The sequence below is a fragment of the Notechis scutatus genome, chromosome 1 (genome assembly GCF_049901735.1).
Source record: "Notechis scutatus isolate UNSWTSFEM ecotype Mainland chromosome 1, rNotScu1.2, whole genome shotgun sequence".
NCBI classification, from domain to species: Eukaryota; Metazoa; Chordata; class Lepidosauria; order Squamata; family Elapidae; genus Notechis; species Notechis scutatus.
In genome coordinates, this window is record NC_142009.1 from 216,831,401 (window position 1) to 216,855,001 (window position 23,601).

The 23,601-nt window shown below is 36.1% G+C and overlaps 1 protein-coding gene across 2 annotated transcripts in view; it reads right to left on the reverse strand.

Annotated features, from left to right (window-relative positions):
• The window catches only part of PDIA5 (protein disulfide isomerase family A member 5), a 251,595-nt gene that overhangs the window by 111,385 nt on the left and 116,609 nt on the right, over positions 1 to 23,601 (reverse strand). For both annotated transcript variants that reach the window (XM_087950217.1, XM_087950218.1), the window contains exons 4-7: positions 19,693 to 19,776; positions 17,327 to 17,372; positions 7,755 to 7,847; positions 3,535 to 3,595 (exon numbers count right to left, since the gene is read on the reverse strand). In XM_087950217.1, coding sequence (XP_087806343.1) covers positions 3,535 to 3,595; positions 7,755 to 7,847; positions 17,327 to 17,372; positions 19,693 to 19,776 — 284 coding nt within the window. The remainder of the gene's footprint in view (positions 1 to 3,534; positions 3,596 to 7,754; positions 7,848 to 17,326; positions 17,373 to 19,692; positions 19,777 to 23,601) is intronic.

Below are 23,601 nucleotides of genomic sequence, written 5' to 3' on the forward strand. Positions count from 1 at the left end.
ATTTGACAGCAGAGTCAGAAGACAGATTTTTCATTAAAAGAGGGGGCAAAGCCAAGTCATCTGAATTAGAAACTGACCTATATAACATATATAGTTAGATAGTCTGAAGGACAAGACAATACTTCTAAAATCTATGAATATCAAATTAAGTGTTCTGTTTTTTTTTATTTTAGGTGAATTAAATTCAACTTTTGGAGATGAAGATTGGTGATTAAGATCTAAATTGGCCCACGTTAAATAAATAAAGCCAGTAGAACAGAATCGTCTGTTTCATGGAGATCTATTTCACTTATTCTTATAACATAGAATAATAGGGTTGGAAGGAACCTTGGAGATCCTCTAGTTCAGCCCCTGCTGAAGAGGAGACTCTATACCATTCTGGACAAAGACTGCCCAATCTTTTCTTAAAAACCTCCAATTATGGAGTACCCACACCTTCTGGAGGTAAGTAGTTCCACTGATTGTTCTCACTGTCAGGAAATTTATCTAGGTTGGATCTCTCTTTAATGACCTTTAATGACAAGTTACTTCTTGTCCTGCCCTCAGGTGTTTTGGAGAAATTGACTCCTCCTTCTCTGTGACAGAAGTACTGGAAGACTGCCATCATATCACCCCTAGTCCTTCTTTTAGTTAGACTAAACATACCCAGTTTCCTAAATCGTTCATCTTATGATTTAGCCACCAGACTTTCATCTTTGTTGTTCTTTTCTGAACTCTTTCTAAGATCTCAACATCTGTTTTGTATATACTGGATGCAGTATTCCATTTAACACCATTGCAGAATCAGGAACACCAGAATCTAAAAATACTTGGGAGGAGAGATTCTTGTCCCCAAAAAGAATGTAAGTTTTGAACATATCCAAACGAACAACGTAGAAATGAGTTCTAAAACCATGCTGGGGAAACCTGCTTAGGGGAATGCCCAAACTGAATGACTCAGATATACTTTGTAATGAATTACTTTGTAATTCATAGCAGAAAATAAGTTATTTGCTAGTGAATAAAAAAGAGGAAGAAGGCTTTTTAATATCATAGCCTGAAGGAATTATTTATAAGACTAAAGCAAACATTATAACTTCAACCAACATAAAAACAGTGGTCAATTGCAAGGCATGCTGTGAACCAGGAAACAGCCAGGCTTTTCTGAGATAAATCTAAAATTTACAAAGAGCCTACAGAAGTTTCAGAGAACAGTATTGAAGAGTAAATATGCATGAAAGACAAATATGCTATGTCCTAGAAATAAACAGTATTCTGAAAGGATTATTTAAGAGCTTATCACCTTAAGGGAAAATTGTGGGGTTTTGCCTTTTTACAAACAACACCACTCCACATATATCCGATATGATTCCGCATATATCCAATAACATGAATTAAATTTCATCCTGCTAGTTCCTGGCTCTCTTGGTAAATGGCTAGAATGCCACTATATTCAGCCATGATAAGGTAAAATCAACCCTCGCAGGTAAGTAGCTTCTTGTGGAGCAATGTAAATATATTATGTAGCATCTTCATAACAATGCAAAGTATTTTTGCTGAGGAACACCACATATCTATTTAATACAGTTATGCATTCACTTTCAGATTTGTTACAACCTGATTCCATACTTCTTTTTTCCCCCTTTGCTACAAATTCATTTTTGGAACTTAACAAAGTTACCTGTTCATGTGGTAATCCAACCCTTGCTAGCAGAATATAAATAATTTGCAATGATAAAACAGAGAGATCTCATTGACAGTGTTTTTCATTACTGAAATGTAAAGCGGCTTTTGCCAAGCTGGTATCTTCCAGATGTGTGTAGTGTGCAACTCCTATCATTCTTAGTCCAGAAGCAGGACATAAATGACTGTGCTTGTTAAGAAATTTGATATGTTTCCTAAACATGCAACAGAACTATACTACAAGATTGGAAGCAGAAATCTGGAGAAACATGTTCTTAGGGGCATGTAGTTATCTCACAGTGTGTGTTAGATAGCATCACTGTGGTCAGGAAAAACACTACCATTATTTGTTTTGACTTTGCCAATTTCATGTCTGGCTACAAAAGAAATTCAAGTGAAATTATGATTTCAATACATCCTGAAGACACAGGTTTCCTGTCAATACCATATAACTTTAAAAAAAGGATATGTAGAAAGAATTCACTTCTCTGATAATTTGCAATTCAATAATGTGAGTTACTTTGATTAAAGAATATTATGAAATACACTCCCAGTTTTTCTAAAAAAAAAAAGGCTGATAGAACCATGAAACATACATTCAATTGTTTTCCTATGGAAGATGAAGCTGAGGCTTTAACTTTCAGGCCTATGTCAAATAAAAAATTGGAGATTAGTTTGGCTTCCATTTATTCACCCTAATTATAATTGGGAATGAAGATTCATAAGGTTTTTTTTCCCTCCTGATAAAAGCTTCATTGATGGTTTTGGCCCCTTGTAACACCATGAGATACTACAACAAAGGCAGGCAGGATGTTCGGTATCACTAGGATCAGAGTTAAGGAAATGAATTCTGTGATATGTTTTTGACATGCCTGCAGTCCTAGATTCTAATCACTCACAATGAAAAGCCTTTATTCCTCATAGAGGCTCACAGAAGAAAAAGATATCCATATGGCTAGCAATAGTAAAGTAGGTCATTCAATGTGCTATCAGGCACAAATGTACCTAGATTAAAAAGACAAATATGCCCACCAATTGAGTTTGTCTGCTGGTGACAGCATCCATGCAGTATTTTTGTCAGCCTTACAGCTGTAGCTCAACACTGGGAGTTTTTTTCTATATTTTTTTCCTAATTTAGCCAAAACTCTGAAATTTCCAGATGGTCTCTAATTCACTTAGGCAGCTTAGATTGCATATTCTAATTTACGTAGACAGCTAAGATCAGCTTAGGTTGGCTGTTACCTGATAAATTTGCAGGAGCAATTTTTGTGTATTTTTACTGGAGGAACAGGGGTGTGGCCGGCATTATTTCAAACTTGAGAAGGCAGAGATTAAAAAAAAATCTATTGAATAGCTACTGCTGTTGCAGAGAACTCTCCAAGGTATCATTTTATTTATTTTTGATGGGTTCTCTTTTACAATGATTGCTGGTTGGGGCAGGATATTATTCTCTTGACATGTCCAAGCCATTTTAAGAATGATGGCAGGACAACATAACTACAGATCCTTAAATTACAACAGGAGCAAATGGGTATTTGAAGAAAGTTTATTGTATTTAAGAATAGTCTGAACACATTGAAAACTAGAAATAAATGTGCAAGGTCCACCTGAACCTGAGTGTCCATTTTTTGCATAATTTTACCAGAGAAAAAGAGTAAAAGAACATCATTTGAAATATGTTTATACTATACTGCTATGTTTGTGGTGAATTATGGAATAAAAACTGAGGAATGAAGAATATCAAATGCAGAGTAATGAGCAGATAGTGAATGTGTGCTGTCAGTTTTCTATGAACAAATGGAATAATTTAATAGTGGTACACAAATATCAGTAAGGGGGCTGCCAAATTTTTAAAAATATTGTATTACTCACAAGGGGCATAGAACATCAACAGAACAGGTTTATCTTCTTTCTTCAGAAGTCTTTTCAGTTCCTTAAAACCAAAAGAGAAAATAAAAAATATGAGATTTAAGAGTCTTTACTTCACATATTTTAGTTAAAATTCCAACAACTATTGGAGCCATTTGATAGTACTGCCAAATAGTTTGTGATCTGGTTGTTATCATTAAATCCTCAATTAAAAAGCTACAAACAAATGGATGATTTGTTATCAACTAGGGTTCAAACACTTCTTACTGAAGTTCCCACACTTAAAATACCTACATTTAAAAGTGCAACCAAAATGTGCAACCAATTCCAAGATTAAAAACTTAATTATAACCACTGCTAGTGTTTGCTTTCAAAGTACTTTTAATAAGAGTGTCCTAAGACCATCCTTGAGATCTCCATATAATCAGACTAGCTGGATAAATCAACTAAGCTTATTACTACTTCATTATGACCCCAATGTGCTAGTACTACTTGTACAGATTTTTATATTGGTGCTGAAAAGATGTGGATTTGAATTATGCATTACTATGCAAGGACAGAATGCATTGGCCATATCCAAGTAACCATGTAAGACTTATGAACACAGTTTACAAAACTCAGTAAACCATTTCTATCTAAGGATTATATTTCAATTGAAACTTATAGTTTAATTCACTAAACTTAAGAGTTTAACTCTCTCCCAGCCTTATACATCAATAGGATCAGATGTTGATTACAATGCAGCTCTGCTTCTTATATACATTATGAGGCATCTGAATTCATATACACAAAGTATAGACCATGCCTCAAAACAGGGTGAGCCTATATAACCTCACTCATATAGCTGTCTATATTGCAAAAGACAAGGCTATAGCACCAACAAATTCTAATGTTTTATTGATGGATAAATCCAAAACATATTAAAGAGTTGACTTTGCACTTGTATTTAAGACACTTAAATGATTGTTGTTCTCTTTTAGAATTATCTCTTAAAAACACAATGAAATTTAAAATCATGATATATCGAATAACCAACTGTGATAAAGTTAAAAAATAATGTAGTCTTTAAATTGGCTACCTAGGTAACACCTCAACAACTGAGACTTAATTTAATTAAAGATCACAGAAAAGTCCTTGGGTCTTGCCAGTAGACCAATACTATATACTTCTTGGATTAAAAGCCTTGATAGGGCCCATTAGTCACTGTATTTATTATCTGAATATTTGTCTTTTGCAATATTCTTCACATTTTATTAATATTGTATTAATTGTGAGATATTTTTATTGTAAAATTTATTTGCCATAGTACTTCTTGCTTAACAATCATTTGTTTAGCAGCTGTTCAAAGTTACAACAGCATTGGAACAAGGGCCTTGTAACTGGTTCTCACACTTATGACCATTGCTGCATCCCTGTGTCAGATGATAATGATTTTAGTGTTTGGCAACCCTCATGCATTTACGATGTTAACAACATCCCGTGATCACCCTTTGAAAGTTTCCCAATCCGCTTCTCACAAGCAAAGTCAATGGGGAAGGCAGTGGGAAGTTGCAAATTGTGATCACATAATGTCTTGCTTGATAACCATGGTAATTTGCTTAACAACTGCAACCAAGACTGCTGGAACTGCTGTTGTTAAGTTGGTGTGATCATAAATTTTGTTTAATGACTGCTTCACTTAGCGATGGAGTTGCCAGTTCCAATTCAGTGTAGTGTTAACTGAGGACTACCTGTAAACTTCCTAGCATATTTTTAGGACTACATTTCTTCCCTCTGTGATTTTGTTTTGATTCTTTGCTTTCCCAGCTACATGGAGAAGACTTTATGGAACTATAATTTTATTGAAATAAGTACTGCTTTGACTTTCTCTTGCTTTTCATCTTATTGTTCAAAAAAACACAACCAATGATTTAAATTGCTAATGTGCAATTCATACATCGTGGGAAACCATCATGCCCTATATAAATAAATTACAATAATTTGGAAGCTTCTGTGCAATGGATCCTTAACTGCACAGAAACCTAATATCAGAAAAAAATACTTCTGATTGTAAACTTACCTGTTTTTCCTGTGACATTATAATTTAGCAAATAATGTGTTCAGACATACAGTAGGTAAAGACCTATTTAATGTTGGCTCATTTTTGCTACCATTGTTGAAATATTATACAGTTCAGAATTCACACATATTCAAGAACCATGGTTTGTTCAATGCCAAAAGCAGGAACTTCTAGTCCTATCCATGGACCCAAGAAGGAAGAATATAGGAGCCAAAGAAATTATGCTAAGATAAAACTGTTGATATTATACAGACCGTAACATATATTATTCAGGGGCTGCCACACAGCAGACTATAACAAACATTATTTTAAAATAAGATTAAGAATCTCTGGTTGATAACTGTATATTCAGGATGTTTGTCAAATTCTTTTTCAGAATGCAATCAAATAGACAAAATAACTTGTTTCCTTTAACCAGAAACCAATCCAAGATAATAGAAAGACACCAAGAGTTTTTTAAAGCTACCACGATGAGAAAGGCATCGTTTTAAATTGAAAATAAGCCCTAGAGAATCTGCAACTGAGAGCAGAAAGGTGAACATTAAAAATTAATCTTCTGACAAACGTGAATGTCAAAGTAACTATTGCTAATAGTGGAATGAAAGCTAAGAAACTGAAATGACTATGAGAATAATCAATTAAAATTTAAATTTGATTAGAATGGAAAGAAAAATAGACACTAGAGAAGGAGAAGCAAGTACAGCAATGTTAGGTTTCATAATAAGAGTATAGAACATAATGCAGTATAGAACAAAATTAAGATTGCATGAGTTCATCTAAAAATATTCAATGCCCTTGCCAAATTTGTTCATATTAAATACTAAAAACTGTTTCCTCTAAAGTCAAAGAACTTTCTAATGACCCTTAAGTATACCACTAGTCCTTCAAACCTAGAGGCGAGGGATGCTTCTCTACGTCTATATATTGGCTGTGGTTTACATCAGAGTTTTGAAAAACAATACAATGTCAGCATTCTGAGAACCAAACACAGAATATATTAATTCTTAGTTATATAAGAGCAACTGAGACACATAGTCAACTTTTGGAGACTACGGGTTACACTTCTTAATTAATTTTGCTCCATGACATGACTTATTTCAAGCATCTACAGCAAGTCATTTTTTTTACAATCTATATGAAAACAGCTAGGAAACCTTGACCTCTGATTGTTCAGCTTGGAGGCTAAATATGCAGTATGGCCTTCTCCAATTCGAAGAGATACTTGTTCAGCAGGCTGAGGCAAGGAGGCAGTCCTGGAACCAGCGAAATCTGGGAGCTGGACAGGGGACAGATTGTATCTGTCCTCAGTGTGGAAGAGATTGCCACCTCTTGAATTGGCCTTTTTAGCCATACTAGAAGCTGTTTTAGGACCTCTTCTCAGAGCACGATACCATAGTCCTTCGAGACTGAAGAATGCCAATGATTCAGAGAATCTCTTGGTTCCCAATCAATTAACAGTTTGATCAATCATTTCTAGGAGAAAGAGGTTTAATGTCTGCATAAAAGTGCATATTTTGAATGAACACAGGAAGCTGTCTTATGCTTTCAGATGGTTAGTTGATTGAACAATGGTGTTGCCTTCACTGAATGTCAACAGCTCTCCCTGGTTTCAGAGGTATGGTAGCCTCTCCCAACCCTATCTAGAGATGTTGACTCTGAACATTCTTCATATAGTTCTGCACACTTTCATTCATTCTTCAAACCTTTCCTTTAATCTCAGCCAGAACCTACCAATCATTTGTCCAGGCAGTATCATTAGCTAGCAAGCTATTAAGATCCATAATCCCATGCTGAAGGCATTAATGCATTTTATACCAAGACAATTAGAAGCTGCAGTTTTCAAGGACCCTTCAGTCAAAGAAGCCAACATAAATTTAGTCACTCGTAGTGGCAGCTCAAGTTGAAATATGCTTTGGGGTAAGATTCATGCTATTATCTTAGCAGATTCTGAAATAAATCCATAGCTAGCATGAGGTGGTGCCCAATCAGGGTCTCCTTTCCTATTCTACTGAACAAATATGCTCAATGTATTTTAGCTTGCAGTGCATTCAGTTTGCTAGACTAGCTCTCTAAACATGCCAGAATAAAAATGCCCATTCCTGATATTTATGTATATGTTTTTTAAAATGTCCTCTAATGTTAATTACAATTCCAGGGAGCTTACCTTTTCACTGTCAATATGGACAACATCTTTGGCTTCAGGATCTTCCTCCCACAATGGAGCTCCTTCAGGATCCTTTAGAAAGGCAACCAGTGACTAGAAAAGAAGATACAGCCCTTTAATCACAATTACAATAGATCTGACAAATGCTGTCTTGGTCTTTCAGACATGAGAAATAGAAATATTTGGCTTGCTTTTCCAGTGAAGATTTTAAAGAAATTCTGTCCCCTGATATGTTTCTGTTTAAAAACAGATTCAAAGTATTGAACCAAAACATGGCACTTTTAGTAATTTCTTTAAGGATTAGAATTGGGAGAAGGCCATGCTGAATGTCTGTCTGTCTGCCTGCCTATCTATTGCACCATCCATCTCATCTAAGGGACTGGGCAGTTTACAATAAAGCTACTAGTCAGACTGTTCTGAGGACAAGGACAAAGGAATGTAAACCTCTACAGTTCCATGGTGGAAAACTAAGATAAAAATTGAATGTTGTACAACAGAAATATCTGGTTACTGAAAGACTATGAATTGTCCAATGTACTAGAATAGAACTTGACTATTTCTTATAAGCTGAAAATTAAGTACGACTTCAGTTTCAATAACCTGTATCTCAAGATCAATGCATATGTTTTATTATAGACTTAGCATATACATCTTTCTCTATATACGGTATAGTTTTGTATCCATTTTTTAAATTAAATGTTCCATCATTTATTTACTAGATCTATGTTCCAACTTTCATTTAGGAGCTCAATATGATGTAGAGAGCACTCTCTCCTTTTCTCTCCACAACACTATGTGATGGGGTTATTAACAAGAGTATCTCTAGGAGATAAGAGAGTCACAAAAGCTTTTTCTAAAAACAAACATAGATGCCATGGCCAAATTTTCTCCGTATATCTATTCAGCGGACCCTAAAATCATGAAAACATATGGGAATTAGCAATTGTAAAGAGTGCTGGAATAGGAAGGTTATATTTTGCTTCAAAATAAGATGTGGTTTGGCTGCTTTACCTACCTTGTTTTAATATATGATATTTTTGGTCTGTACTTTTGCTTGAAATTAGGGCATGATGCTTAATGTATCTGTATTTTATGACCAGCATGCCTATTCTTTGGATGATGTGTGCAATGTGTGTTGCCCATTTTAATTTTCTAGCAATGGATGATTGACATATGGTGCATGGAAAGTTTACTTGTATATTCTGAGACTCACTGGTCTGCCTTTGTGGAAATGCATGTTTTGTATAACTGATCACACCATTCTGTAAGCCTGTCCACAATATATGTGCAAGGTTCCAAATATTACTCAGTCCCCCAAAATAGTGTGGGGCGGAAAGGCATGGTGCTGTTTCAATCCAATGTATACAAGGAATTTCTTTTCACTGAAAAAGTATGACAAGTTACAATGGCTTCCTTTTGTCAAGGATAATAAACCCAACCAATTCAGGAACTCCGAAACTTTTAGCTTTCTCAAAGAACAGTTTTATTGAGTTTTATTTTAGCTTTCTCAAAGAACAGTTTTATTGAGTTTTATTTTATTTAGTTTTAACAGTTTTATTTTCATTTGTGCTGAAATTTGAGAAAGCTGAAAGTCTTGGAGTTGCTCAATTGGTTGGGTTCATTACTCAGAACACTGACACCTTCCTTCCTTCCTTCCTTCCTTCCTTCCTTCCTTCCTTCCTTCCTTCCTTCCTTCCTTCCTTCCTTCCCTCCTTCCTTTCCTTTCCTTTCCTTTCCTTTCCTTTCCTTCCCTCCCTCTGTCCTTCCTTCTCTTGAGAACAAAAACTATATCCTGTGTATCATTCATGTGAATGCAGGGAGTCCTATCCAGTTATTTAGATGCACTGCACACACCCTTTGGCTTTCTCTGCTTCTCCTCAGATTTATCAGTATAAGTTTTCCTTGGGGCAGTCCTGAGGGACAGGGAGGAACTAATCTTTCAAGTGTTAAAAAAACTGGCTGCATTATTTAGCTTCAGAAATTCCTGCATACCAAATTCATGTGCTAGATCTGGAATCTTTAACACAGAGGCCACAAACATTTCTCTTGGGACTCCAGCCTTCTTGATTATTTTAAATAAATCCTCCTTTAATGTAAAAATAACTGGATAGCTAGCATGTTGCAAAATTCCCTGTATTCAATATAAACAGAACTGAAAAAGATTTCATTCCTGAAGTTACAGTAGAAGAGGCAGCATGTTGTTATTAGTTTACTATTATTCTCTGATACTTAAATTCATCTTAAAAACAATGGGAGATCTAAAGTCAAGGTAGTTTCTACAATCCAAGGTTTGTAAGGCAAGCTAAAAGCTGAGGAATTAAGAAAAAAATTCTATACAATTCCTTTCTGATCTGACTAAGAGATATGATTAGGATGGGACAACTATTTAAAACGTTTAGATTTAGTGATTTCTTTCCTTTATTAGCAAGTCTGCACATGTTAATATCATAGCCTTATGGATATTTATTCTCACAATCATATCCATTTCAACAGTATTTCCTCAAATATGAAAAGAAGCTCAGACTACACATGTTTTTTCCATAAGCTAACAATACTTATAAGCTCCATGATCTGTTGTTGATAATTGGGCCACTGAACTTCATTAGCATGCATTCTGTTTCAGCTAAACCATTACATTCAGAAAATTTAAATTTTCTATCAGATTGCCAATGTAAAATGAGCTAATTTCTATGTGTGGAAAACAATAAAGACTCAACACAGATTCACGTAACTGTGATTGTGGATGAGTTCCTCTCAGACCTGACCTTACTAATGGGAGTCAATACCTATCTTATTGAGTTTAATGAGGTAAAGGTAACATCTCTTTCACCTTTCATCAAAATGGTTCTGCAGTTTAATAATCTAGGTTTACCACAACTTCTAAATCTCGTTTTGGGTAACTTAAGGGACGAACATTGCTTAAGAAATCATTTTCAAAAACCTAGAAGAAACCTTATGCATTCATTCAGAAGAAGCTGCTGAAGGTTTGAGAGGAATCTCCACTCCTCTTAGACATAATCTTATATTTGTATAAAATGCCACAGTGGGCTGCAGCCCAAAAAAGAAAATATGTTTAAAATACAAAAGAGCATATATGGAGAGCTTCGTTTGTTCTTGCTGATTTGACACAAATGAAGCGTTGAATCTATTAACAGTTTAAAAACAGCATACACAAATTAAAAGCAAGAGCACAAACAGCAGGAGAGGATTCTCTTCAGAAAGAGAGAGCGATTTCAAAGTAAAATAAAAGTTTGATCCTAGAGTAAATTATATAAAACAAATTACATTTTCTAAGCAATCTCTGCTGAGTTATTGATATAACTGTTTTTGTCTCTCTGTTATTGATACATATACAAATTGTGAGCCTGAAGGGAGGGAATGATTGCTTTAAAATTGGTAATAACAAACACAACAGAAGATTCTAATGTGAGTTTTAGTGTCTTTTATCATAACGTAGACAATATTTTATCTGGAGCCTAATTTTTAAAGTCTTCAAAATTTTATTTATGAATTAGAATCTATTATCACTGAATAGCTTTCCCTAACGTCCAGATATATGTGGACTGCAATGTTCAGAATTCCAGTAATCTCAAAGAACAGCAGGTTGCAGAGAGCTCTGACGTAAAAGGTTGTAAGAAAAACAGAATGGATTGAAATCAGAAAAGGTGACTGCTGAGGTATTTTTGTTTTTATCCACATGTACAGAATAAAAGAGAAAGGAACTTTAGCATACTGCCCAGCTGCATCATGCACGACAAGATTAAACCCTTCTTTTTGTTCAAAATCAAACAAATGTTCAGATTAGAATATTATGTAAATAGAATAAGCTTGATTTAATCTGCAGAATCTCTCTCTCTGTGAATGAAATTTTAAATTCAAACGTTAACAATATAGATACTGGTTGCTTAGTATTAGCAGGATGAGACAGCTTTAAGGTTCAAAGAATTCTTCTACTCAAACAGCAGTGGCAAGATTTCACCAGGGGTGAGATATAAAAAGAAATGCCCCCTGGTAGGCATAACTGTCATATAATTTTGCAGATGTGGTCATCGGCACAATTTAACAATTGTTATGGAGTCTAGATAATTATTTCAGGAAGGTTCATTCTTATTTCTGTTGAACAATCATTAGAAACATTCTGCATACTACTTTTAGCAGAACAAATGTTGGAAGCTTGTTTCAAGTGCCAAATAGATCCTGTATTTTTTTTCAGCTGTATTTTTTCATTACATTTGATTTAGGCAAAACATTACAGTAGCAGTTCCAGCAAAGGACAAGTTCTGGATTGCTTTTATTTTAAGGTTCTGTCAACAATACTTTTGAATTATGTTCTGGACCTGGAGGATAGCTGTTTTATCAATCAATCAAAAGTTTATTGCCAATGTACATGTGTAAATTGAAAATTATTATTAGAATAGAATAGAATTCTTTATTGGCCAAGTGTGATTGGACACACAAGGAATTTGTCTCGGCGCAAATGCTCTCATTTTCTCATTAATTTAGGAGAAGGCTATATCTAAGTACTAAGTAATCCCTACTTGGCTTTTGTCTAGCTAGTAAGTGTTTGGTAAGAAAACAGTTCTTTTCTCTTTCTGAAAAGAAGTTCTTTTTGATTACTGCTGGGTTGGGTATTTCTTCTCTAGAACTGCATGGTTAAGCCTTAGCATGCATTCTGTTTCAGAATATAAGTAGTCCTTGCTTAATGAATGAACATTCAGCATTCAGCTTCCATTCAAAGTTCTTGTTACACCAAATGAATGGTACTTGAGCCCAGTTCCTAAGGTCACATGATCAAAATTCAAGTGCTTGGCAGTCCAACCGCACTTACAACTGCAGGGGCACTTCAATTCTCCACACTTGCCTATCTCCTCATCACTGACCTTTTGGTTACCCTGCACAAAATCTCAACAGCTCTGCACCCCACAGGCCCTGCCACACACAACCGATTGTCACCATCTTCCTCCCACTACAGACAAAGCACACCCTGCCTGACCCTATGCCGGCTGCATTAGGCTCTCTTTTCAAGGCTGCTTGTGCTTTTCTCCAAATAGCACATATCCTTCTTGCAATGCTTCAGAAAGCTTCCAGAAAGCTTCTGAGGCTTTGCAAAGCCCTGGAAGAAGGCTACATCTACATTCTCCAAACTGCCTGCATCATTTGTAATGGCATGTGGGAATGGTATGCCTCTTTGGAGATGGGGTGGAGATGCTGCCTAGGGAGCAGTCAGATATTTAGAGAGCTTATCCCACAGCTGTATAGTCGGCAGAACAAATGCCTCAAGAGGGACAATCCCTAAGTTCTTGAGCTGTAAAGGAGATGGAAGAGAATTGTACTTTCAGACTTGCAAGATTCTATTAATGTACCTTTACAGTAAAGTAGAACTGGCTTATTTCAAGGATCTTCAAACTTGGCAGGTTTAAGATTTGTGGACTTCAACTCCCAGAATTCCTGAGCTAACATGATTGGAGGAGGAATTCTGGGAGTTGAAGTCCACAAGTCTTAAAGCTTTCAAGTTTGAAGACCCCTGGCTTATTTGGTCAATTTTTATGTCAAATCTATCTGGTAAGGCTGACATCGTTCTTGTGATGCTTTGGAAAGTCTTCAGAAAGCAGCAGGCTTTTCCTCCTGTCTCCCAAGGTCATTTCCACATACCATTACAGCCAACCTTGATAGAAGTAGAAGATCACTCAACAAGCAAGTCTACTGCCAGAGAAGAAGTTTAGAATTGTTGCCTGGTCCAAATGAGCAGCTCTTTTTGAAAATGATTCTCTTCTCCCTGTAGGAATCACTGGGGAAGTCGGTGTCACTCATACTGGCATAGGAGGCATGCTGCAGTCCCCAGAGGAATCCAAGAGAAGGGCCTTCTCTCCCATTGCACCTGCCCTCTGGAACATCTTGCCCCCAGAGTGAGGTTGGCCCCAACCCTTCTGATCTTCTGTAAGAGCCTAAAGACCTCTCTCTGCCAGTTGGCTTGGAGATCCAAAGGGGGAGCATCACAGTGATTGATTAACAACATATCCCACTTTCCTCCCAACTTGGTCTTGCCCTCCCCATATTTTAATCAGGCTGCTATATTTGGCTGTGAATAATATTTTATTAATGCTTTCATCTTTGTTCAGTTTTTATTTTTTATGATTGTAAGCCATCCAGAGTAAGGTAAGATGGGCGGCCACTAAATTGTATAAATAAATAGTGTAAGAAAGAAAGTGATGTGGCAAGTATACTAATAGGAGGGCACTTCAAAATACACATGTAAGAATATGTAATGTAAATCCCCCTAAATATAACCAAATATGGTGACCATATTGTGAATTCCTACTGTTTTCATATACACAAAAAACTATGCTGAAAAACCATATTTTGTTATGTTTTTAGATCCATACATCATTTTCACTAAACTTATTCAATGACACAGAGTGCTAAAATATTAATGCACTGGAGTATCATAATTATTTAAAAATAGTTAAAAGTTCAAAAGGTTTTACTTCTTTCTTGAGAGAATAAAATAGAACCCATAGAGATTTGAGCCATTCCATAGCAATCTGTTTCATTGTTCTACACCTCTTACTCTTAGGAAACCTCTCCTGATACCAATTAAAAACTACTTTATTATAATTTTTGTCCCATTTTCTGGAACAACTCTGAACAATTCTGCTCTATTTGCTAGTCCTTTAGATATTTGAAGGTAGCTATCATGCCTCCCCATAGTCTTTACTTCTGTAGATAAAGAAGATACTACATTTCTAAATATTCCTGACATGGTTTTCCTTCCAGGCCCCTTTTAATCTTGCTTGGTTTCTTTCAGATATGCTCCAGTTTATCAGTGTCCTTTTAAAAATGCAATACCCCAAAAGGGATGAAGTATTCTAGGTATTTTCTGACAAAAACAGAATAGAATAGAATAGTGGCTTTTCTCTATCCTGAGGCTATTCCTCTGTATATGTAGTCTAGGTATCATTGACTTTTCTGTGACTGCATAAAACTCTTGCTTCATTCAGACTATGATTCACTAAGACCCCATCATCTGACAACCCTAACCTCAACCCCTGGTCCACATCTTGTTGGGAACTGGGCCGCACAACCAGTGGGCAAGCTAACGAAGCTCCTTTTGTGCAAGCAGCAAGCGAGTGCACGAAACTATCCCCTCCCCCCAACATAGAGCCAGAAAGGTTGAGGACCTCTGCACCAAGACACCCAGATTTTTTTTCTGCATGTGCTGCTGCTCACTGTGAAATAGGATTCCATTACTGTAATTACCTACTGATATCTCTCTCCTTCCAGGAATTAATCAATTTCCCTTTTAAAGCTATCCGAAGTTTATGCATACGAAGTCATTTATTCTGTCTACTCTGAATCCAACAAATGTTTGCAAAAGCAAACACCCGCTCTGTTCTCTTTATGCACTTTGCAATTTATAAGCTGTTTTAATGTTCCCCCTTAGTTAACCTTATTTTGCTCAATATAAAGGAGAGTAAATACTTCAGTTGCCCCTCCCAAAGCTGCTTCTGTAGCCTCTGTATGCTCTTTTCTGCACCTTCTCTACCTTTTAAATATTTGAAAGATTAAAACATAGGTAGAACATTTCATAAAAACATAGAAAACTGACAGCAGAAAAAGACCTGGTGACCTGTCCATCAAGCGTGTCGTTTGAGTTATTTTAATTTTTTGTCAGATAATGGACACGTGTTTATCCTAAGGATGCTTAAACTCCATTACTGACAACTAACCAGTACCTCCACTAGAAGCTGGTTCCAAATTTCCACTTCTCTTTCTGTGAAGTAATACTTTCTAACAGTACTTTTGAACTTCCCTCCTGCCAGTTTGGAGTTATGCCCCTGGGTTCTTCATTTTTTCTTAGTGTCAAAAATATTGCTTTCTAGAACCTTATTCACACCCTTAATATATTTAATGGTTTCAGTCATGTCTTTCCCTTCTGTCCTCCAGTATATACTCAGTTTTTCCAATCTCTCTTGATGTAATTTGTCCCTCAGACATTGCACCATTTTTGTTGCCCATCTCTGCACTTGCTCAATCTTGTCAATATCTTTTTTTTAAGTGAGGTCTCCAGAACTGGACACAGTTTTCCAAATGGTGTCTGACTAAAGTGGTATTTTCCTCCTGGTGATCCCTTTAGTGATGCATCCCAGAATAATTCCCCCGGAATTTCAAGGATAGCTACATTACAGAGGCTTAACTTATTCAAAAATGGGACCTTTCCCATGATAAATAAAATGGATTTATATAAATTCATAGCCTAAAGTTGCCCTGGGACGTTTGAAGAACTTCTGTAGGTTATGATGAAAATCTGGGGTTACATTTTTACAAGGTAAATTCAACTGAGCTGAACAGTGGACCCAAGTAGCAGAATGCTTTAAAGATACCCTGGAGCTCAATACAGTTAGTCCTCATTTAGTGATCATAATTGGGACCAGCAACTCGGTCCTTAAGCAAAGCAATCATTAAATGAAAATGTAACTGTATTTACGATCTTACTTCAGCTTTCCTTTCCTTTACAAACCTGCAAAGATAATAAATGCAAGGATTGGTCACAAAGTTGTTGTTTTTTAATCACTGTCGTAACTGAGAATGATCGCTAACAAAAGACTATCTGTATGTCACTTGAAATAATTGCAGAGCCAGAGCCAACTGAAATCCATATGCCTTCTGAGTTTTCTTTGTGAATTATTTTATTTCTTAAAGCTACTACTGTGCTAGGTCTAAATTTAGAAGTCACCACACTAGAGGTACTCAACCTTTTTCTGTAGAGAAAGAGGACAACCTCTGCTAAGTTACCATTCTGTCTTGATCCTCACTATTTGCCTACTTGGAATTGGGAACCATAAGCACAACTAAAAAAAAGCCAAAAGTCTCCAAATTTTGGCAATGGAATCACCTTCTAGGCAAAACCCTCAGCAAATGGGCAAACACACTTGCCTCTGACAATGGTTCTAACCTCAGAGATGGTGCTTCTTTAACCTGGTCTATTTTCTGGTGTCCTCTAGAGGCCTTTTTTCTTTCTTTGTGTAAATCCTATTAAGGCCAGGCAGGAAAGAGAAGGAAAACAATGGTTAGGGAGGAAGGCCACTTCACCCATTCTAGACTGAAGGCAACATCTCTAATCTATGTCTCTAATGAGATCTTGGAAAAGGCCATTTCATCTCTCTTTTAATCTTGTTTCACAGCAGATGAAAAAAATAAAATAAAAAGATGAGTATTTTCCCAATCACTCTCAGTTTCATGCTTTTAGATATAGGCTGGCACAAAAGGGAATTTACAGCAAAGCCAAATCTTCTCATTTAAAACAATCACAATAACCATTCTCTCCCTTTGTTAGCAGATTGCAACGAAGCTGCAATTTAGCATTAACTCGATCTAGTTAATCACACAGATTCATAGGATGTTTGGCATGCATATGTACAGGAGATTTGAGACCTTTTAGGTCACTCAAGCAGCTGTTTACAAAATGTACCACCTCTCTCCCATCCAAAAATAAAGCTGCATATATTAACACCTGTTCTACATACAAAGGCAGCCTTTCTTTTCCAAAAGGTTTGGAAGAACTGTAAATTTACCTTCAGTGTAAATGCTCTGTTATATTCAGTGTGAAATGCACCATCTCTGTAAAGAAGAAAAACAGTAATTAATTTTAGCAACGCCATTCGAAAATCACGCAGCTCTTTATTCTGGCCAGACTAACTGAACTTTTTGTCATTTTGCAAGCCTGTACAAAACAGAATAATGAAAAACAAGTTTTTGAAGCAAACAGGTCTCTAATGGGCAATCACTTCCATAAGCCTTAATGAGACCATTTACCATAGAGCAGGTTTAGGGAGTGGCAGATACCCAGGGGAATTTCCATTAACAGTGCACTGCTCTGTTTAGGCAGCTTAATCCCCACCGAACAAAAGCAGACATGTGCTCAAGTCCTCTGAAATCAATGAGCTGATAAAATACTTTCAGCTTACTCGGGAAACATTGGTAGAGACCACCTTACTGAAATGAATCAAAGAACATATAGGTAGCTCAAAGTAACTCAAAAGTGTTGGTATTAGTTTCTGAATTATATTTGTTTTTCAAATATAACTGTCTTTTAAAACACTAGTTAGTTCAAGATCATATTGACATGATTTTCCCTATTTCTTTCCCACTGGATTTGAAAAAAAGAGCTAATTTCCAGAAATCACTTTGACCCTCTATTACTGCTGCTTGTACTGGAATAAAAAAGATTGTTATTGATCTGTAACACATTTTAATTGAGGCAGTTCTCCAAAGGTGCAACACACTGTTGTTATCGTAACAAAAATCTCGATAATAATAAATAAACCAACCCAAGAAGCCAGCTGTTTATAATTCTACTTACCATCTCACTATAGAAAAGAGAGAGATGACAGCCAGAATGATGAGGCCCTGCCTACTTATGATGCCTGCATTTTTTTAGAGTGAAAGAATTGGTCTTGTGCTAGCTGATCAGCTCCAAATTCTGAATGAAGCCTGGCCATTTTTGCTTATTGTTGTTTTTGCTGAGCATTTTGTCCTGAACATGGAAGTGAGTCCATGAGCACGAGAGATAGTTGATGAGGTTGATGAGCAGATATATCAAAATTGCCAGGCTGCAACTTGCTCCAAGAAATATGAAGTGAACTAAAATTCTGCATCCCTCTTTAATTAGACAGTAAAGAAGTAACACTTGGTAGGGAAATATTTAAGGAATTGTAAGCCTCTGCCCTGGTGACAACCATTGAGTCCTACTTCTTGTAAAGAAGACTGAATCAGACTCAAGAAGACTATCTCTTGGAGTTCCTGTTCAAGGAAGTGTAACTTATGAAAACCACAGTTGTCACTTTTCTGTGCTAAGGGAATGACCTCTACTCAAGAGCAATGACATCTGGACAGTGGTGGGTTCAATTTTTTTTACTGTGGCATGGCTTGGTAGGCATGGCAGGGGAAGGATACTGTAAAATCTTCAGTCAGAGGTGGTATTTGTGAGTTCTCCAAACTACTCAAAATTTCCGCTACCAGTTCTCCAGAACTGGTTAGAATTTGCTGAATACCACCTCTGCATCTGGAGCTTCAAGAACAATGCAAAGCAAGCTAACGTTAGCATTCTTTTGAAATATGAATGGGGAGGTACACAAAACATGTATAGTTTAGCTTGGCAAGTTGACTGAAAGACATTGAAACGAAGTTTTCTTCGTACCAACCTGAAATGGGAAATTGTGGCCTGTATTTCATAGGATTCCAACTTTTAGCAAATGCAAAGATTAATCAAGCTCCATTCCAGTACCTGAGTTCCCCCACGGACATCCACAATACACATAAACAGGGGGTCGAACTCAACCTTGGGAATAATTCAAGCAGATCTGGGGCTGTCCAGGATATTAAAAAATTACAAAGCATTCAATGTAGAAATCAGATTTGTATCTGTTATATATAGTAATCTAGATTAAGCATTTTAAAATCATATTAACATGCACAAGGTGGTTAAGCAAAGATTTTGACCTCTCATGGAACTCAATAAGAGAAATTGATTCAACTTCAATGAGAATTTAACTTAAGACTACCAGTTTATTGCAAGCAATCTTGGACATCTTGCCAGCATGGGTTTTAACCCTCACAATGGAATGCACTGGCAGTCAAAATGTGGAAGAAGCTGAAACTAAAATACAAATATTCAATGAAATAACCACTGCATTAATGAGCAAGATTATTCATACAAGATACAGGCTACTAGCCTATTCTGATTTAGACTTAAAGGGATTTTTATAAGCCACCCAAAGTCATTGAGAGTTGGGTGGCCATATAAAATTTCTTAAATAAATAAATGAATAAATGTATATCACCCTGTGTAAGATTGTAGTGTGCAACAATGTCATTTTCAAAGCCATGGAGCATCCTAGCAATTTCAATGTAACATCCATTAACCCACTCATGAACATACTTGTAGTGTAGTAATTCTATCCCTTTCTCTTTCAAACCAGGATCAACTTTCATCTTCTTGCATAGTTTTCGGCTTTCTGAATCACTACAAGAGATAAATGAAAATATTTTATTTTTAATAAAATGTTAGTATCATATTAAAATCAACATTAACTATAAGCATATTATTCTAGTTTATCAGCTTTATTTAAAGTGCCTAATTCTTTAGATCAAATAAAAATCCACATTAAATATCAAAATTTCAGTTGTATATTGAGGTAGATAATAGATAATAATTTTTGAGGATTTTGATTATAATATTTCCTTCATAGAGAAGTTAAAGCCATTCTATTTCTATATACTTTAATGGTAGCAGTTGTGATTGTTTCAACATGGTTTAATGTTTTCTGATTCTAATTTTATGATGTAAACGCTTTAAATTAATTTTTCATTGTTGCTTGGTTGTACATCAACTTGGCGACCTGCCAGGCAGGAAATTCTATTTGTGAATTTGAAATCACATTAGAGCCTGAAGAAAATACAGCATCTAGCAGAACCTACATTATTCGAGATAAACAACCTTAAAAAAAAAAAAAAAGCAAGTTTCTTCTTATAATATTTTTCTGAACCTGCTTTTTCCACTATGCCAGTTCTCAATGGAAACAATAACAATTAACAATAGAATAATGAAATAGTAACATAAAACCATGAACGTCCCATGCTTCAGACAGATATGTTTGGCTACAGGTAGTCCTCGATTTACAGTAGTTCATTTAGTGACTGAAAAAAGTGACATATGACTATGTTTCACACTTATGACCACTGCGGCATCCCCACCCCAAATTTCAGATGCTTGGCAACTGACTTGTATTTATGACCGTTCCAGTGTCCTGGGGTCATATGATCCCCTTTTGCAACCTTCTGATAAGCAAAGTCAATGGAAAAGGCAGATTCACTTAATAACAGTGTTACTATCTTAACAACTGCAGTGATTCACTGAACAAATGTCTCTCCCTCTTTCTCTCCCTCTCCTTCCCTCTTCCTCACTATATGCAATGAGGATTAATCGATTTTACACCTCCTTGTACTGAGACTTAATTCTAAATAGTGATTGTTTCAATTAATACATATGTTTTAGATGGAATTTCTGGCAAATATACCTCCATGCATGCGCACACACAAGCACACAAATATTTCTGACATTCACTCACATTTAGAAGGGGAAATTCTAGGATTATTTTTAGCTGAAGTTGGCAAGATGAAGAAGCTGGATGTTGCTCAGAATATTTATCCTTCTTTTTCTGTGATTTACTCCCAGATAAGTTTTCCAAGAAGTGTTATAGAATGAAAATTCCACTACTGAGAAAGCCCTAGCACAGAGACACTTGGACAAATGCAAGTAAGAACATATGAAAATACACAAGAATACATATGGAAATCAGATACAACTAGATATGTTTTAACTAGATTTTCCAAACCCTAGACAGAGAAGTTCTATTTTTTTTATACATTAATTTTATTAAAGATTGTAAGTATAATAAGCAAAACTAATACAAGATGAAAAAATAAAAGAGAGTACAGAAAAATAAGATAAAGGGAAGGAAATAGAAATAGAAAAGAAAAATTAAACAAAAATACATGTGTGTGTATGTGTATGTGAGAGAGATTTCTCATCTTTTCACAAGTATAAACAATTTTAGTAACTTACCACCTTCTCTTAAAATACAATAAAATGATCTCTTCTTCCCATATCCTACTTCTTACCTATAAACAAATGTATAAAGCCTCATTGTTTCACTCCTGATGTCAGCAAAAATCTAAGGGTTACCAGAAACAACAATATATCTATTTTAAATCAGATCAAATAAACCCACTTTATATTCCTTTCTTTTAATTCTAATATTCTTTAGTCCCTCCAAATCAGTGGTCGCCAACCAGTAGCCTGGGGACCACTAGTGGTCCGCGAGAAAATGTTGATGGTCCGCAGAGAAATGTCAACCCCAAAGCACCCCCAAAGCAATTAATCCAGGCTTCGTGGGAATACAAGGCTGCGCTGCCCACATAGCCAGCGGGAAAACAAGACTTGCATCCCTTGCATTGTGAACAACACGAAGTAGTGAGGGGAGGGGGGAAAGGGCAGAGGGGGGAACTTGCCTGGTCACCGGGCTGCTTCTTACCACTACTTTCTTCTGCTGCTTTTGGCTGCACGCAAGGAAAGAAGCAAAAGTCTTTCTTTCTCTCCCCCAAATTCCACCAGAAATGAGTCTTTGGGACCCTGCAAGGCATCCTGCTCCAAGAGGCTGCACCGGCAAAGACTCATTTTTCCCATTTTTTTAAAAAAAGTTCTTAAACTTGTTAAAACTTCTTTCACTGAACATTGAAGGGAACTCACCTGGTGCTATATAACTTGTTAATCCAAATGTTCCTAATAGCTTAAAAGCAATTTCTGAAAGTGATTAGAAAAGGAAATATGTGAATTGAATGTCCTTTCAAAGGCACTGATTGAGGTTTGAGCAAGACAGTTATTTTCTTGTCTCTTAACCAGCTGGAGACCACTGGCTGGAACATTTGTGGGCAGTCTCAAGTCCTCTCCTTATCAAGAGAGGAATTATTGAAGAGCTGGTCTCCTTCTCACCGTTTCTTCAATCCAGTTTTTCTATTTCTACAGATATTTTAAACTAAGATGATCCTACATTTCAGTAACTCTGAAGGAAACCTATAAATAAACATTTACATTTGTCAGAAAGTAAATAGGAAAGTTCTGTCATAATCATTCTACACATTTTATTTATCAAACACACATGTTAAAGAGAGTAGTCACTTATTTTTTAATCTGGAATAGAGTTTCCAGTACTTGCAATTTGCATGTTAAAAAGATTGCTTCCTCCCAAATACATAAAAGGATGTAACAAAAATGTTCAAGATTGGGTCCAACCAAAGTTAGTTCTAAGAAATAGGCAACTATAATAGATTTTAACACTCAGTTTGACCCTTAGAAAACTAGCTGACAAATAAGTACTTAGAAGTTCAACTGATGAGGGTTCAGCCAACAGCAATTTTAAACAAGAGAAATAAGAACTAATCAGCAAAAACTGATTAGGGAATTCTATTTCAGTAAAATAGCTAAAAATAAATACTATGCATGTTTATATATGTGTGCATGCATACACACATATACATATTTTAAACAGTGTGTGTGTGTGTGTGTGTGTGTGTGTGTGTGTGTGTGTTATACAAATATAAATATCTGAATAGCTCACACTACAAATATAAAAAATGGTTACAAAGGAAAATTGCTGTTAGAGGCCTACACCACACATTTATTGTGAAGTACTCTTTGTTATTTTTTAAAAATTCTGTTTGCATAAGAAAATCTATCTTGCGAAGAGAAATTAAAGCAGATGATATCTAGCACTAAAATACAGATAAGTGGGAAAAATAGGGAGAGGCAATCAAAATGTTAAAAGAAATGGAAGATCCCCTTGAGCTGAGCTCAACTCCTGGTGATTACTGTACTTGAACACATTTGTGTAGTTTTCATAGCACCGTAGAGTAGGAGTCTTTTGGGCTTCCCTGCTTAGCCTACAGCCCAACTGTTCTTTGGTGGGACCAAGTACTATTTAGGTCAGATCTGGACATTCTATGGCTCATGAGCCACATCCGGCGTTTTGGCTGTCCAGCCTGTGGCAGCAGTGATAGCAGTGGTAGCCTATTGGTTTGGCCCCTCATAACAGTTCCTGTTTTGCATGTGGCCCCTTGGCAAAATTAATTGCCCACTCCTGATCTAGGCCCAGTCCCACTGAGCTTCCCAGTCCAGCCCAGATCGGCTTCTTCTGTAGTGCATGTTAAAAAATTTGTAATCTTTTATTCAAGAAAGATGGCACACTTATATTTCTAAAGCATAGGGCAACAGGACATGACAGATGTAGCA